The sequence below is a fragment of the Nannobrachium achirus genome (assembly GCF_963921795.1).
Source record: "Nannobrachium achirus genome assembly, chromosome: 3".
Taxonomy (NCBI): domain Eukaryota; kingdom Metazoa; phylum Chordata; class Actinopteri; order Myctophiformes; family Myctophidae; genus Nannobrachium; species Nannobrachium achirus.
The window spans coordinates 52,919,321-52,937,050 of NC_137812.1; the positions used below are offsets into that span (position 1 = coordinate 52,919,321).

Below are 17,730 nucleotides of genomic sequence, written 5' to 3' on the forward strand. Positions count from 1 at the left end.
TTCATGAATAAATAAAATCTAAATCTAAGAAATCCCATGAATTAGAAAACAAATAAGAAGTAGTAAAAATAGCTGATTATTATACAAGCTTGTGAGCTTTTAGATCTGCTGTTTTCACTAGTCTGGAAACTAATTTCTCTTTTTAGTTTGCATACTAATTTCTCTTGGGTCTCAAGCTAAAAAGTTTGGGAACCACTGGAATAGATAATGAACGCCCACAACGTTATCTCTGACGTAGGTTCATTGAAAACATCATTATCATTTACTAATAGGCCTACTGGTCTTTTGCAGTGTGCCAAAACGTTCGACATGGCTCGAGATTTCAAAAATGGTGATTTGATCTTTGCCAAGATGAAGGGCTATCCACACTGGCCAGCCAGAGTAAGTGTAAAAACACAATGTATATGTCTTAAGCCCATACTATGTATGTACTGCAACTTGTAGTTTCAAATGGAACACAAACATTATTGCCAAAACATTCTGTGTATAATGGATGCAAATCCCCTGTGCATAACAATAAATAAAAATGCTTTATTTTCTGCAGTCACAAGTTGTAATGGTCCAATGAGTACAGCTAATAGTTTTTATATATTTCTTGTAGAGCTTGCTTATTCTCAAAACACTAAAAACTAAATTGTTTTACTCTACTAATGAGAAACAAATATGTGGTGTGTCTCTCTCTCTCTCTCTCTCTCTCTCTCTCTCTCTCTCTCTCTCTCTCTCAGATTGATGAGGTACCAGATGGTGCTGTGAAACCATCCAATATCAAGTTCCCCATCTTTTTCTTTGGCACCCATGAAACGTAAGTAGATCTAGGGTGGCCCTAAGAGAGACCCCTATAATCAAGATTGACATTACACTGAACACAATATACCTTAACCTCCTATAAGGTAAAATACATTACAGGTGCATTTGGGTCAGATCATAAACTAGCGTAAAATGAACACTGAAGCTTTCACTGTGCAGAGTCAGCATACTTCCCATTCTTACAGTGCATTCCTGGGTCCAAAAGACATCTTTCCTTACTTGCCAAACAAAGACAAGTATGCAAAGCCCAACAAGAGGAAGGGTTTCAATGAAGGCCTGTGGGAGATCGAGAACAACCCCAAAGTGGAGCTGACCGCCCCCAAGGTAGAGAGCTCTGTCTTCTCGCTCACCTTCACCCACAAGACCTGAGGCAGATTCTAAAAATCAATTTTTCTTAGCAAAAATACAATTGTATTGTAAACCTTAAATCAAGTTATTGAAGACCTGTACCATAAGCCCATTGCCTTTGGTTAAAATTCTGGACATATACAGTAATGCACTTCAGCTGTCGCATACATACCCTGGCACTAGAATGAAAATACTTGGGACTGCTTAATAGCTAACTTATATGAAGTGTGAAAAGTCTGAAAACTCTTTATTGCAGCAGTAAAATTAAGATATATGGATATGCAAAACTGTCAGTCCTAACGGTCATAAGTGCATGTTATGGTGTCGCAGTTTATTGTCTTGTGGCCCACTGATTTTTCCTCTTTGTGGTTTAAGCCGGTCGGTGTAGGGCCGGTGGTCGACAAGGATTCAGACAGCAGCCCAGATGGTGATGAAATGGAAGTGGATGAGAAGACTGCAAAATCCAGAGTAAGTTCTTGCAATGTCATGAGAACGATTCATAAGTCAATAACTTACTACTAATACAAAATGAACTGCTGCTTCGATTATCTCTGCTTCTGCTACATTGATACCTGCTTTTCCATACCCACATTGTCTGCTCACATACTGTATCTGCTTCTGCTGACTGTAATCTCTCGCCAATGTGTTTTTGTTTGAAAGTGAATATACATATCGCGCATGAAGCAATTTGCAAAAAAGAATAATTGCCCCTTGCCTACGGCCTACCTGATCCGTGCGTGAAGTTTGTTTATAGAAATGTCAAGGCCTGCACAACCAGACCAGGACCCCCTTTTTTAAAAATATTTTTCAAGACTCATTTAACGCCCCTGCACCCTCAACCCCCCCTGGCATCCTGTGCCATGTCTTGGGTCCATTCAGGTTCAAGGAAGTGAGACTGGACAGGAGAATGAGCAGGAGGAGGATGTGGAGGGAAGGTCTAAGGAGGCCTCTGAGCAAGGCCCCCAGAGCCAGGATGTACGTACTATGCATGTTGGGATATCACATGAGTGGTTCTCAGCCCCAGTCTGGTTTTCATTCCAGCCATGACATCATGGAGCTAATTTAGACCTGGAACACCAGGTAAATGTAATCAGGTCTCTAAACACTTATGGATTTCCAGGTCTGGAGTTGAGAACCACTGTAGTTGTAGGTTCTCCCAAACGCCCCCGTCCCACCACCAACCCGTCCCACCACCAAACAGGGAAGCATGCAGCACTTAGTGGTGTTTCATTTGTGATATTTACGTTTCCTTTCATCAATCATTCCCCTAGTAGGACTACAAGGAGATATTGGTGCTTGACGCCACTGTCTTTGTCAAGTTTCAACAGGTGGTCATCACTTAACCCATTATATTGTTCATTACGGAACCTGAATAAATGGTATCAACTATCAGGCAAGCTCAATAGAATCTTGTTTTTAAAGGTGACTGTGGTTCTTATGTGCAAATTGGAACTGTCTGGCACAGCTGAACGGCATATAAAAGGTTTCATTCCAAAATTCTATTCTTAATCAGACAGTATTATATACTATAATAAAATAAAATATCATAAATGATCAGAACTTCAACAGTGACCCCAAACACTTGGACCCGTCATCAATCATTTTTGTTTGAAAGATCAGTGTAATTATTATTATCAAATCATGCACAAAACACTTTGGAATGAAACTCATCAGTCCTTTGCATTTTACCTCCCTCCTGCGATCAAAGAGTGTTTTAGCTTTGACTCTGTCAACTTGCTATCGCGATCACACTGTGATCAGTTTAATAGCATTACAGTTGTGTTAACTGCATTTTAATTCATGTTTAATCATGTTAATTTTTGCATGGCTGTCTGTGTACTTTGGAGAAAGGTAAGTTGTTTTGTCATTTGTTTTTGTGCTGAATGATGGTTGAAAGCACAAGCTCTGTAATGAGGTTGACCATAATGTCTTTTATTGACCCTATCCCTCATCCTGCAATCAAACCGATGACCGATTGTGCTTAATATTGTTCTTCCACTAGATGAGGCTAAAAGCCCAAAGACATGATCCACATTTGAGTCAAGGGAGGCAAAGAGTCTATTTCTACCACTTTGAAATTAGAACAATGCATAGACTACAGACTCACTTCTGCACCTTTTCTTATTAAAGTCACCCATTTTGTGATCTGTTGTATATGTGTGTTGTTTAGAAATGAGACCCATGTAAAAACATGGGTTAAAATGTGAGAAAAACAGAATTGATAATACAATTTTTATCCTTTCCCTGTGTCATAACCTTTTTGTAAGCTGTTACAGAAATAGACCTAGAGAAGTGCTGCACAAACAGTGAAAAGTAGGGTCATGACCTGTAATGAAATTGATGAAACGTATCATATTTCAGGACTCGGCACAGAAGGACGCAACAGACATTCCCAAACCCAAAAGAGGAAGGAAGAAAAAGGTTGGTCCTATTAATTATAATTAACAGTGGCAATGGTAGGTGGGAACTTTTTCAAATCACATCGTTCTAATCATACAGTATGAATACAATTGGCCGCGTATGCAGGAGGGAAGCCGGGCAGGGAGGTAAAACTCTGTCACTGCACTAGCGGCTCAAAGGTTGGCTTGTTCAGTGGGAGCTGAACTGAGAAGAATTGTGTGTTTTTCCACGTGCATTATGTCCTCCCAGTGAAACCTCTCACTGTCAGGTGAAAAGTATCAGACTGGCGGTGTCATGTGTGTTATAGACACATTGTCACCTACACCCTCCCTTACGTAAAAGGGAATTAGAAATTGACTGAATTGGGAGAAAAGAAAATTCACTCACTCATCCCATGGCCTAAGGGGCCGTAGGGGTGTCATGGTGGATGCTAGGGCAGGTCAGGGAGGAAGCTGCAGTCGGTCCATTCCTTGATGTCCTTGAACCATCCAGGACTTTCTCTGCCTGCCTCTTCTTCGCTTTCCTCCCTCTACTGTCCCCTGTAGGATGGTCTTTGACAGGGACGTATCAGTCTTGTGACCAGTTTGCAACGTTTTACTGTTTAGAGGCCCCTGTTCTCCAACATGAGTGGTGATGTAATTGTTTGTCCTTCTGAAGCACTTGCTTTCAAAGGACTGTATCCTGTGCTCGGTGTCCGCTGTGAGGGTCCAGCTCTCACAGCCATATAGTAGGGTGGATAGTACCAGTGACTTGTACTAACTAGAAGTTCAAAAACATGTTTTTATTTTGGACATTTTATTTGGATATCATTAAATCACAGTCTTAAGTTTTTAACATTCACAGAGAATAATTTTAAAATAATTTGTGAATCACCTTTTCAGTGAATGTGAATGATATAATGTTCTCTTCTTTATTTTCCCAGAGTGAAGCTGACCAGGACTCTGATAAAGAGGATGTTCCTGCCAGTCCCTCTAGTCCATCAGGTAGACCATACTGTCTCCAGTGATGCTGTAGCTTGTCCATGCGATGTTATGTTCGTAACCTGCTGTAAGAGGCAGAAAATAACAAAAACAAGAGGGTTATTATTTTCAGTGACATACAGTATTAAGCATTAAGCAACATGCTGAAATATATGCACTATATATTTGTGATGGTTAAAGAAATGGTTAAAGAAAGTATGATGAACACTTCAGTATAGGAATATAATGTTTGCTCCACCAGTAATAATTGTATTATTTTAGTGAATGTAGCAGCAAGTGAAGCCATTGTGTGTGTGTGTGTGTGTGTGTGTGTGTGTGTGTGTGTGTGTGTGTGTGTGTGTGTGTGCGCGTGTGCGTGCGCGCATCTCCCCAGGTGCAGAGGGTCCTAAACGTAGAGGCAGGAAGCCCAAAAGTCTCCTTCAGATGCAGGATAGCCAAGGCTCTGGAAGTGAAATGTAAAATTCTAATCTCACTTTAAAATATCTTAGAATTTAAATAAAGATTATTCCTGTTGATTATGATTACAGGGCAACAATATTATACTGTGTATCCAATTCCTGATACTGGTAACAGAATGTTTTTTCCTGGATGTAACACTAAAGTATCTCCATTCAGGGACACCACCGAGTCAGACAGGAAGAGGAAGAGGGCAGGGGATGACAAGTCCAAGAGTGGAGATGAAGAGAAGGGTCGGAAGAAGGAGGAGAGCAAAGGGAAGGAGACGGATGGGAAGGAACCTGAAGTCAAGAGGAAGAGACAGGGCAAAGATGACAGCTCTTCTGGCTCTGACGACGAAGAGGCAAGTGGGGGTGACAGTCCACTCCAGTTGATAGTTCTAACCTCTAACGACAAGTATGGAAGCTGTGGGGGCGATTTCATGAATAAGAAATAAAAGTAGCTTTCATGCACTGTAAATAAATTTATGTTGGAATCCAAAGGCCCGGAAGTTTATGACATCAGTATACTTTATCCCATTTAAGGGGGACACACCGGCTGCGGATGGCGTGTGTCAAAACAGCCGCCCCCATTAACTCTTTCTCAGCCACGGGGAGCCACTTAATGTTAAAACCGGATTAAACCGTACTTCTTCTGTACTTAAATTAGCCGACCGGAATTTTCCGTACTAGGTCATTAAAACCGAAATAAATGATAATTATAAGAGGCAAAATCTGCAATGTAGATTGTAGAGGTCATCTTTTGTAATGACTGATATGTTTCCCTCGCCTTTTGTGTAATTAGCAGAAAACCAAAGGCCGGAAGAAATCGCAGAACTCCATAGAAACCGAGAAAGATGGAAGGCGACGCAAAGCCAATGAACTGAGGGAGTATGTACTCTCACACTCACACATACAAATGCACATGCACATGGGCACACACACACACACACACACACACACACACACACACACACACACACACACACACACACACACACACACACACACACACAGGTTTGCAATTGCTACTTTGTGGGGACATTACACATAGTCTACTATCTTTGTGGGGACATTCCATTCATTTTGAACCCTAACCTTTAACCTAACCCCTAAACACCTTGTGGGGACCTATTAATAAGCCCCCACAAAGTTTTTTCCTCTGATTGTACTATCTTTGTGGGGACATGAGGTCCCCACAAAGTAGTAATTCCCTGTCCCCACACACACACACACACACACACACACACACACACACACACACACACTTACATAATTGAGTGTCTCTTTGCAGACAAAACAAGGATGAAGCAGGTAAGAAGACTGAAGAGAGGAAAGGAGACAAGAAGAAAGGTGAGCTGGCAAGAGACCATTGGGCATGACATGCATTGCAGGCACAGGCACTTAGACGGATTGAAACTCATTGTATATAAGTTGTTATCAAACATATAATTTTCGGAATGTCTGAGTGTCTGTCTGTCTGTCTGTCTGTCTGTCTGTCTGTCTGAAACAGCGTTTCTCCTCAGTGGCTGGAGCAATTGATCTGAAATCGCATCATTAGCATATGAACACACCTGACATAACTGTGAAGCCCGTTTGTCACTTTCACAAATCATATGCTGTATATTAGCATTTTTATGGTGTATCTACTATCTATTCTGCATCTAGCATGAGGCATATCTATTCTGCATCTAGCATGAGGCAACATGTTTAACCAGCTGTGTGTGTGTGTGTGTGTGTGTGTGTGTGTGTGTGTGTGTGTGTGTGTGTGTGTGTGTGTGTGTGTGTGTGTGTGTGTGTGTGTGTGTGTGTGTGTGTGTGTGTGTGTGCAGGGGGTGGGCGGGCGGGCGGGGGGGACACAGTATCTCTGTAGCCATTAAACAAAACGGGTATTTCTTACATTAATGCTCCTACATCATGCAAGCACCAGTTAAAGTTACTTTCCATCCCTCATATACTGTGTGCACAGTGCACATCCCATAACCCACACACTGCACATAATTTCGGAGCTCATATCTTTAAACGGGTAAGGGCTAGTCAAACATATAATTTTCGGAATGTCTGAGTGAGTGTCTGTCTGTCTGTCTGTCTGTCTGTCTGAAACAGCGTTTCTCCTCAGTGGCTGGAGCAATTGATCTGAAATCGCATCACCATTAGCATATGAACACACCTGACATAACTGTGAAGCCCGTTTGTCACTTTCACAAATCATATGCTGTATATTAGCATTTTTATGGTGTATCTATATCTATTCTGCATCTAGCATGAGGCATATCTATTCTGCATCTAGCATGAGGCAACATGTTTAACCAGCTGTGTGTGTGTGTGTGTGTGTGTGTGTGTGTGTGTGTGTGTGTGTGTGTGTGTGTGTGTGTGTGTGTGTGTGTGTGTGTGTGTGTGTGTGTGTGTGTGTGTGTGTGTGTGTGTGTGTGTGTGTGTGTGTGTGTGTGTGTGTGCAGGCGGGTGTGTGGGCGGGCGGGGGGGACACAGTATCTCTGTAGCCATTAAACGAAACGGGTATTTCTTACATTGATGCTCCTACATATTATCATGCAAGCACCAGTTAAAGTTACTTTCCATCCCTCATATACTGTGTGCACAGTGCACATCCCATAACCCACATACTGCACATCATTTCGGAGCTCATATCTTTAAACGGGTAAGGGCTAGTTGCACTAATTGGTTAAGCCACCATGATGCTGCAAGAGATAAATCTCATGATTTCCAATACATGGTCACATAAATGTTATTATTTTAACGATAAGCCTTAATAATGTTGAACCTCACCTCTTTGTATTCAAATACTGTAGTATACAATAATAGCAATGAATTATGTTTTTGGGCCAAAAAAATATATATATCTTTTTTCTCCTCCACAGAAACCTCGACAGAGTCCAAACTCCAGAAGTTACACAATGAGATGAGAATATCACTGAAGATGGATAACCCAGTAAGTTTGACTACTGGAGATGCAGTATTATCAAACATATAATTTTCCGAATGTCTGAGTGAGTGAGTGAGTGTCTGTCTGTCTGTCTGTCTGTCTGTCTGTCTGTCTGTCTGTCTGTCTGTCTGTCTGTCTGTCTGTCTGTCTGTCTGTCTGTCTGTCTGTCTGTCTGAAACAGCGTTTCTTCTCAGTGGCTGGAGCAATTGATTATAAGTTAATAACACTAGCCCTTACCCGTTCAAAGATATGAGCTCCAAAATGATGTGCAGTGTGTGGGTTATGGGATGTGCACTGTGCATACAGTATATGAGGGATGGAAAGTAACTTTAACTGGTGCTTGCATGATGTAGGAGCATCAATGTAAGAAACCCGTTTTGTTTAATGGCTACAGAGATACTGTCCCCCCCCCCCCCCCCCCCACACACTGTCTCCCCCCCCCCAGCCCGCCCGCCCGCCCGCCCACCCGCCTGCACACACACCCGCCTGCCTGCACACACACACACACACACACACACAGAGCTGGTTAAACATTTTGCCTCATGCTAGATGCAGAATAGATGTGCCTCATGCTAGATGCAGAATAGATAGTAGATACACCATAAAAATGCTAATATACAGCATATGATTTGTGAAAGTGACAAACGGGCTTCACAGTTATGTCAGGTGTGTTCATATGCTAATGGTGATGCGATTTCAGATCAATTGCTCCAGCCACTGAGGAGAAACGCTGTTTCAGACAGACAGACAGACACTCACTCACTCACTCAGACATTCGCAAAATTATAGTATAGATGGAAACCAGCACAGGTCCAACCGCAGGAATCATTTCACGACAAGGTTCACATGAATATGAAACGGTCGTATCACCCATATCACAGCTTAATAATTGTCCAGGTGTTGATCAAAGTTGTGGCTGCAATCATCATTTAACTATCAAGGTCTTAAATTAAACAACCTAATTCTATTTATTTCGCTCTCCTCTTCTAGGATGTAAAAAGGGGCCTGGAGGCCTTAGATGAGATGTGCACCCTGCAGGTCACCACACAGCACCTGCATAAACACAACGAGCTCATCGTCTCGCTCAAAAAGGTAGATGCCTCCTGTCCAGATGGTATAGAAATGGATTCAGCAACCATAAGATAAACATGGTCATTTGCCAGTGGCTTTTATTGAGATTTCTTTACTTCTTATGTAATTTTATTCATATTTCCTTCAATTTGCTTGATGTTTCACTTAAAGCATGTTGAATTATTTTGTTGAAATGTGCTATACAAATAAACTTGCCTTGCAGGAGAAAACAATTTGATACAATTGGGAAAATACAGCAGAGACTCCATTTTTTTTTTTGCTATTTTGTAGCTACACCTGTCTGTGCCTCATGTACACTTATGTGTTTTGTCAGCTCCGCAAGTTCAAGGCTAGTCAGGACATCATGGACAAGGCCACCATGCTGTACAACAAGTTCAAGAATATGTTTCTAGTGGGGGAGGGGGACTGTGTGCTCAGCCAGGTGCTCAACAAGTCTCTGGCTGAACAGCGCCAATACGAGGAGGCCAAGAAGGGTGCACTGAAGAGAGCTGAGCAGGCCAGAGAACAATCCTCAGGTACCTCATACACATACTTATCTGTTAAGCCCCATTTGTATTTTATACCTAGGCTATTCAGAAATAGCCTGTGTAGTTCTTCTAAACATCAGGAAAAATAATTGACCCATTGTCAACTTCTGGTTCAGACTGCCTCTGGTTATGCTAAAAAATATCCCTTTTTTGGAGAGAGGGGGAAAAAAAACACCAAAACTATACTGCACTCGTATTTTTTACAACCAATACAGCAAACTGAAACGTACATATTTACTGTATCCATGGCTTCTTTTCTAGCGGCACAAAAAGAACCGTAATTTCTCCAGTTGAGCAGATTTTCCTAATGAGTGGAATGCACTTCACTGCATTAACCACTTTAGTTCTGGCACCCCTAGATGTTGTGTGAAAATATACATTTGACCTTTTGTTCAAAATAAGATTTTAGATAAGTCAAAAAAGTGTCAGTAGTTTAAAGAATGTGGAATCTTATTTTGACTATGTATGTTTTTGCTGTAAAGAAAACAAGATCTCAAATGGTGACTCTAACTCAGAGGATAAGAAGCAGGACACTGACAGAGAGAATCTACCAGAGGAGGCTTCTGCAGGAGATGGGAGCAGGTAGGAAGCAAACCAACAATCACATACCTTTATGATGCTGTGGTACAGACTACACAGACTCTATATAATAAACATTACCAATAACATTTACTTGTACAGCTTAAAATAGGTTTTGGTCAATGCATATTGTTTTATCTGCAGTGCTTCAAAGGCGCAGGAGGAGTCCACTTGAAGAGAAACCATTTAGCTGTGGATTTCCTCAGATGACTTCATCCAAATGTGGGCTTGGATCTTGTGTCCAATATTGTTCTGTCTTTTGAGGGTCACTTGAGCTGAGGCCTGTCAATGACCGACCCCACAGCACACCAGAGTTCTAGACCTCTCTCCAGGTTTGGTTGCACTTTCAGGTTGCAGTCAAAAGGTTACAAAATTAAATATCTAACATCAGAGACAAAAACGTTTTTAGTTTATAAGGTTGTTCCACTCAGGATATCACATCAGGCAGTGCTGCCGCTTAAAGCACAGTACATATCCCCTCCGTAGCATCCATTCAGATGAGTACACTTAATTTTGGCTTAATTATGGTGTCACTGTGTTACTCATTGACAATATGGTGTCGTGCAACAGTGTCAATCACCAAAAATAGCTGCTTTTGAGTTCAAAACTGTCGCAGATGCTACTTGTTTATTTACAAGCTCACAAGTTGCGAATGCAATGGGTTTGATTTTATAAATTGATAGCATGTTTGAGGAGTTCATGTCAAGTGGTCCAAGGTGTCGTGGATGATCATTTTCCCAATCATACTCTCTACATGACTAGAATAGTGAGTGGTGTTTGTCTCCTAGTCATTAGACTGTTCATGTGGGTGTACTACCCCAAATCTGTTCAGTGTGGACACAGAATTATGGAAACATGAAAGTATTTACATTTTCAAAATCAAGGTGTACGAATCGTCATGTTTCTTTGTTATTCTGTTACAGATGTCTTGACGTTATCTTTTATTTTTTATCCTTAGAATTTACAAGATTGTACTCAACAGCAAGACGTTTTATTTTGACTTTTGCACTTAGATACAATGTGGAGTGGACCAAACTTTCATTTGTCCAATTCTATATTACTGACATTGACATTCCTACAACTTGCAGCTGAGTCTGATCTGAGTTCTAGTTATTAACAGTTGTAGTTATTACTTCTGCGCATTTATACCTGTTCAAAACGTTTTTTACTTGTTATACTCGATGTACAGTACGTTCATGTACAGTGGGTTAGAAGGATCCTAAATTCTGTAGTTTGCCAAAGTTTTATTTTGCCAAGAAAATGCTTTATTCAGCCGTCTTAATTCTGTAGTGTAAAAATGTAGTATTTTCGTGCCTTTTCATCTGTTAATAAAGCAATGCTTCTTAGCTCATTCTCCATTTTGACTATTACTGTTGTTTAAGATATCACATATTTGCCAGTATGAGTAGCCTAGAATGTTTCTTTGGGATTAATTCATGATCCACTACATTAAATGAGACGGTGTCAGGCATAATCGCCTATAACATTTTCGCCAGGTCTTTTCGCGGGGCACTTTTGCCTTGGAGGAGAGTCTTTTCACCTACCTGTCTGAGCCATTTCGCCTACCCTCAATTCTGCTGTCGGACTGTCCATGTTTTCATATTATCTCTTTGTGATTTAAATATTATAGTGACTGTGACAGTGGTGTTACATGTCAAACCTACACACGGCTATCCTATGCACTCCATAGTAATCACATAAATACAGAGCTATTGGAATCAGGTGCGCCCAAATAATTAATTAATCCATGTCCCGATACTATACATTCTTTGGTGCAGTATTGAACAGTATTGTAAAATGAACAGTATTGTAGGCCTATATTGTTTTAACATTAGGCTATACAAAATATATATGTAGGCTATTAGCCTATATAGGTCTATGATATGCTACACCTAAATAGCCTATAGAATCAACCTTGTCTGTCAACAGGCATACAAAAATATTTTGCCATTTTTTAGGAATAAAATGTGATGTAAATAATAAATGTCAAGTAAACTGTTTGACACCACTGTCACAGTCACTATAATAAAATGACAAAGAGATAATTTGCAAACATGGACAGTCTGACAGCAGAATTGAGGGTAGGCGAAATGGCTCAGACAGGTAGGTGAAAAGACTCTCCTCCAAGGCAAAAATGCCAGGCGAAAGGACCAAATGCGTGTAGGCGAATATGTTATAGGCGAAAGTGCTGGTGACCAATGAGACTACCTTGGGTTCTGACTTGCATCACAATAAAGAAATAAAATGTGACTTGAATCACATAAGATTTTAACGAGAGATTTATTTGTAATAGCAAACAAACAGCTATCAGTATAAGTTGGATCATAAACATTGGCAGTGTCAACAAATATCATTCCTCAAATATAACATACGAAAATATACTTGCCAGTAGAAAAATACACTTGTAAGTGCCAACATTATTTCCATTTCAAAAGTAATATTAAGGAAAAAAACAGTATTGTACAGCATTAAATACCAGATCTCAGTGGTTAACTAAATGCTTTAATTGAAGGCACCAGGGTCCACATAAGGATAGGCCAGAAAATCTCCAAGTTTGTTTCCTTCAGTGTCGTAGTGCACCATCCGGAAGCATTTGTCACAGAACAGACAAGGTTCACTTGGAGCCAAACGGTCGTTGACAGTTAGCCATCTGGAATTTATCATGAAGTGTGTGGTGAGGTTTGAAAGAAAGAACAGAACAAAATGCTGTTAAACAGACTGGAACATCTTAAAATGTTTTAAAAAAAATTGCTAAAATAACGGATCTACAAGCTTACAGCGCATTATGAGCTTGTACCATGTGTACAGGAACCTGATAAAATTTTATATTAAATATGCAATAAAGTAATGACCGGCTTAAAGGAATGACCATGATTTTCATCAAGAGAAAGTTTAACATGGATGATGTTTTACAAACCTGCCGATAAAGATGTGGCACACAGCGCACTTCCGGGTCATGACCCTGTGTTTGTGGGTGAGCATTGGATAAAGATTCCTGTCTAGACAATCATCTTTATGAGCCAGCCTGAAATGAAATGAATACAAAAACATGTACAGTATACAGCACCAATTAGTAAAAGAAATGTAAGGTGCAAGGAAAACATTTGTGGCACACCTTCAATCTTGAAAGGGATATATTATACCGGTAGTCTACTCAAGCTTTTGGGAGCAACCCAGAAAGTTGTTGTTTAAGTTGCTCGATTCAGTATTTAGATAGTTACAATGGGCTTGTATAGGAAGGGGGCGTGTCTGATAAAATGAGTATCAAATATCTAAATACTGAATCAAGCAACTTCAAAACTGTCTGGGTTGCTCCAAAAATTACCAAAAATGTCTTGAAGGTGAAATAGAAAGACAAAAGGAGGGACAAAAGGTAAAGAAAGGAAGACAAAACTATTAATAATAATAATAATAATAAAACTTTATTTGTATAGCACCTTTCATGACATGAAATGCAGCTCAAAGTGCTTTACAGAGCATAAAATGAAGCACACGTGCTTAACAGAGAAAAAGTAAAATAGAAATAAAAAATACATAAAAAAGAGATAAGTAAAATGATTACAATAAAGCAAGAAAAAATAAAAGCATAGAACATTGAAGAACAATTTCAGAGCCGTGCGGACGTCAATAGCAGCATAGGGATTAAAAAATTTAGCTAAAAGCAAGAGTAAAGAAATAGGTCTTGAGCTGTGCTTTAAAGCTATCCACCGAGGCTGCCTGTCTTAGGTGTAGTGGTAGTTTATTCCAAGCTGTCGGTCCATAGAAGCAGAAAGCTGCTTCACCATATTTTTTATATGTCATTGTTGGCACCTCAAGTAGGTCTGCACTAGAGGACCTGAGTGGGCGGGTTGGAACATATCTATGCAGGCAGTTATAGAGGTACGAAGGTGCCAGACCATTTAGAGCTTTATAAACAAGTAAAAGAATTTTAAAATCAATCCTAAAAACAACCGGGAGCCAGTGTAGCGACGCTAAAACTGGAGTAATATGTTCTCTTATCTTAGTTTTTGTTAAAACTCTGGCTGCTGCATTTTGAACAAGTTGTAATCTGTCAGTTGTTTTCTTTGGCAGACCAGAGAGAAGTGCGTTGCAGTAATCAAGCCGAGAGAAAACAAAAGCGTGGATCAGCGTTTTTGCATCGTTCAGCGACAGATAGGCTCTAATTCGCGCAATATTTCTAAGGTGAAAGAAGGTTAGTATGTCATGTCCCAACAGCCTCTGCTTCGAATATCTTCTGTGGAAATCAATCAATGTACGGGTAAGAGAGAGGAGGTTGGAGAAAACGGCATCATCCTTTCCTGGGAGGCTTTGTAATTTGAAAGGATTTGTCCCAACATTGCACAGCTAAAAGCTGCCCTTCGTGCATGGCACATTTGAAAAGCTGTGAAGCCAGATGATCAACAGGGCCTGGGGGAAAACTTTGTCTACTATAGCTTGTGATCCCCCCTTCCTTTCTGGAAATCCATTAATCTATCTATCTCCTTTTATTTAGATAGATAGCTTGTTCAGAGGCCATGTACATTTGTAAAGATCATTCATGTAAATACCATTCAATTAATAATAATGTTAATACATTAATTAATACATTTTGGAACATACCAAAAGTACTTATCATCTGAATTCTATCCCTTGAGATAAATCCACATCCATCTGAAACTACACTAAGTACTACTAATACATTTCAGTGTACCACCCTGGTCCCTGATAAAGCTTCATTGTGAACAGGTGCTGTTAAGGCATTCACACCACCTACAGGTACATCAAGAAATGTTAAACTGTATTTGTATGGACGATTTAATATAAAAAAGGTAAAACTTACAGTACTACAAAAGCACAAACAAAATATACAAAAACAAGTAGGCAGTATTAGCTGAAATGACAGCACCAACCTGACATCAGTGATGATGACGAGATGCTCACAGTCTCCCTGGTGACAGTAAAGGTAAGGGTAGCCTACTTTTACCTTGAGGTCCTCAAACCTTGTGTGTTCCATCTTGGCAGTTGTGAACTTGGGGAAGTTGTGGGTCTTTGCCCACTCTATGGTGGTCCTGTTCAGAAAACACGACAGCAGCACAATTGTTTAGTTAAGCTGAAAAGAAACAAATAACATCATTTTGAATTCACACAATTAGTGATAGTAGCACGTTGGATTTATTGGAAAAGTAGAAACATAATATTACAGGGCAATTAATGGGATTAAACCTGAATTGAGGTTAGTCGCAGTTTATCTGTAATTACAATCTGTTCTTCGCTTAATCCACACAAAAAATATTGTAAATAGCTTAACAATGCCAAAAGGCCAGAGACAGGCAATAGGTAGCTATTAGTAATTGTTAACTGTGGGACTCGGAGAGAAAGTCCAAAACATAAGATTTTGCATTATTCATAAGGTCTCGTACTCGCTGATGTTCTGACACTCAGGAAAGCGCATGTCATTGTAGAAGACTCCCTCAAAAAAGAAGAAGGCAGACTTGTGATGATCCTGAAAGAGAGAAAAAAGTTTCCATTCTCATTTCATCTTCACATTACGGACACTTAACAAGTCTCTTAGTGTATGTGTATGTGTACAGTAACACAAATGCTCACCTTGCTGATGAAATCCGGAGCCATGTCAGGTGCAAAGCTGAACTCTCCACACACCTGCAAGTCACTGACACAGCAAATGCCATCCCTCAGGTCTGTGAGGAAGTGGGAACCCGTCATCAACACGGTCATATGAGGTCTCATTTGCCTGAACTAATGGGAGAACAGTAATGAAGTTGCGTGTCTGATGGTAAAAAAACATGTACAGTATTATGTTACAGTTCATGTGGGAAAAGCCGAACAAGGAGCACTCCATTTTACGCCATTCACTGTGGCCAGGTCTATTTGGAGACTAGACCCCTTGATGGCAACAAAACACCCCCCGGCCGCCAGGATAAAATGCATCCTCGAGGCCGGAGCGGCGAAGAGCGTGTCTTTTTTATAGTTAGCCATTTGCGCACTCGTGGCCTAAAACGAGACCTTCCCCTTCCGCTTTCCCACATGTACTGATATTAACAGCTGTACCAGGATTGGCTCTCGTAATGGATAAAACATTTCCATTTTCCTCTGATTGACTATACAGACAGAGCACAGACTGAGTGTTGGTTTGATAACATTCTGACTTGGTGATGGTGAATGTAAAATATCAGAAGACAAGTCAACTCAACTCTATCAAAAATGGCTGGGTAGTAGATGTTGAGGGTTAGAATGAGCTCTCCTTCAGGGATCATGTTTTCCACATTCTCCGAAGTCCTACCAACAGTTAACCTTTCCTGGAAGACAAAACACACAACCATGTACTGTATGACAGTTATTATACAGTTATAACTTACTCTCTCTCTATATATACACACTATATACTGTATACGCTGTATGTATGTATAAAGAGAGTGTTTTTTAAGATACAGTATGTGATATTAGTGGCATATCTCACATTATTGAGGTTAAACAGAACAATAATAATAAGTCTTCAGTCTTTAAACATGATGTAGGGAAACAACGTGTGTTTCAGAAATAATGTAAAAACTCATCCATCCCACTCTCTTGTCAACCGTAGAAGACCCACCATTTCATCAGCGTAAAGATCATGTCGGCAGATCTTATTGATCTTTAGAGAACTTTTGTAATCCTGCTTCTTCTTTCTTTGTCTGTTTAAATATAATCACAGAAGGAGAATGTGAATCTTTGCATGCCATTAAAGTTAGTTACTTCATTTCAGATATGTAACTGTGACACTATACAGGCTGAGCTGCAGTTCTTACATTAATGTTTGTAGAGTTGGATTCTCAGGAACAAATTCTGTGTCATGGGGTTGGTCCAAAGGGTGGCACCTAAGTGAATCAACACTTGAAGAAGACACATAAAACATGGTAAGGCTTAAGGGTTATACCGGACAAAATAAAACTACTTTCAGTGGCTTCCATACCCAGAATGAGCACTCATAGGCGGGTTAGCTGTAGCAATGAGAGCAGCTCTAATAATCCAGTGTTAGAAGGAGAACTCCTTCAAAGAAGGGAACTCCTTAAAGCTATGGACCAGTCTACAATGAGGGTAGCCCCATATAGAACCTCACTTGTTGGTTGAGAATTACCTATTACCTGAGGCTCTATCTATATGGGGCTACAATGAAACGGGAGTACTCTCTGGTGGTGCTGTTCCAAAGTTGTGTGGCCATTCATTGCTCTCTCTGTGTGTGTGTGTGTGTGTGTGTGTGTGTGTGTGTGTGTGTGTGTGTGTGTGTGTCATAAATGCCATAAATCAACCATGCCATGACGTGAGTAGTAGCCACTTTTTTTTTCTTTTCACAGAGTTTACCTGCAGATGCTTTTCAGTTCAGTCATGGTCTCAGGACATATTCCCATTTCCGTTGCAAAGCCCGTGTCAAACGTCTCCTCATCTTCTACCCGATAAGAGTAGAGGGAGGGCTTCAATCTTTCCTTCCATAAACGTTTAAATGTCCCAAAATGAAATATCGTGGTGTTAACGCCATCAACTTCATAATCTGGGATGCTCGGATTGCTGTTTGCGCCGCCGCTGCAGGAAGCCGCCATGTTTCATCTCCAAGTCACGTGATAGAGTTGAGGCTGTTGGGAAAT

General features: G+C 40.4%; 2 protein-coding genes across 2 annotated transcripts in view; one reads left to right on the top strand and one right to left on the bottom strand.

The window, feature by feature from the left end:
* The window catches only part of psip1a (PC4 and SFRS1 interacting protein 1a), an 11,246-nt gene extending 695 nt beyond the window's left edge, over window positions 1–10,551 (top strand). Inside the window, exons 2-17 of the mRNA XM_080722660.1 lie at window positions 292–381; window positions 726–802; window positions 993–1,131; window positions 1,531–1,623; window positions 2,035–2,130; window positions 3,517–3,576; window positions 4,478–4,538; window positions 4,909–4,990; window positions 5,151–5,334; window positions 5,778–5,860; window positions 6,264–6,322; window positions 7,849–7,919; window positions 8,904–9,005; window positions 9,319–9,520; window positions 10,015–10,114; window positions 10,256–10,551. Of these exons, the coding sequence (XP_080578786.1) occupies window positions 310–381; window positions 726–802; window positions 993–1,131; window positions 1,531–1,623; window positions 2,035–2,130; window positions 3,517–3,576; window positions 4,478–4,538; window positions 4,909–4,990; window positions 5,151–5,334; window positions 5,778–5,860; window positions 6,264–6,322; window positions 7,849–7,919; window positions 8,904–9,005; window positions 9,319–9,520; window positions 10,015–10,114; window positions 10,256–10,286 (1,512 nt within the window). The 5' untranslated portion in view covers window positions 292–309 and the 3' untranslated portion in view covers window positions 10,287–10,551. The remainder of the gene's footprint in view (window positions 1–291; window positions 382–725; window positions 803–992; window positions 1,132–1,530; window positions 1,624–2,034; window positions 2,131–3,516; window positions 3,577–4,477; window positions 4,539–4,908; window positions 4,991–5,150; window positions 5,335–5,777; window positions 5,861–6,263; window positions 6,323–7,848; window positions 7,920–8,903; window positions 9,006–9,318; window positions 9,521–10,014; window positions 10,115–10,255) is intronic.
* Window positions 10,552–12,453: 1,902 nt separating this feature from the next.
* snapc3 (small nuclear RNA activating complex, polypeptide 3) lies at window positions 12,454–17,617 on the bottom strand. The gene is made up of 9 exons (XM_080721398.1): window positions 17,450–17,617; window positions 16,897–16,980; window positions 16,701–16,782; window positions 16,303–16,407; window positions 15,698–15,847; window positions 15,511–15,593; window positions 15,001–15,159; window positions 13,029–13,136; window positions 12,454–12,761 (listed from the first exon to the last, which is right to left on the bottom strand). Exons 1-9 carry the CDS (start codon window positions 17,494–17,496, stop codon window positions 12,614–12,616), a joined length of 966 nt encoding a protein of 321 aa, XP_080577524.1. The 5' UTR covers window positions 17,497–17,617; the 3' UTR covers window positions 12,454–12,613.
* Between the last annotated feature and the right edge of the window lie 113 nt (window positions 17,618–17,730).

What these genes read in the sequence shown, in the direction of transcription:
- snapc3 (XM_080721398.1), bottom strand. Translation starts at nt 17,496, where the DNA reads ATGGGAATATGTCCTGAGACCATGACTGAACTGAAAAGCATCTGCAG. An exon ending in GAACTGAAAAGCATCTGCAG is followed by an intron (nt 16,981 to 17,449) that starts GTAAACTCTGTG and finishes GTCTTCTTCAAG; the next exon opens with TGTTGATTCACTTAGGTGCC. An exon ending in CCAACTCTACAAACATTAAT is followed by an intron (nt 16,783 to 16,896) that starts GTAAGAACTGCA and finishes ATATTTAAACAG; the next exon opens with ACAAAGAAAGAAGAAGCAGG.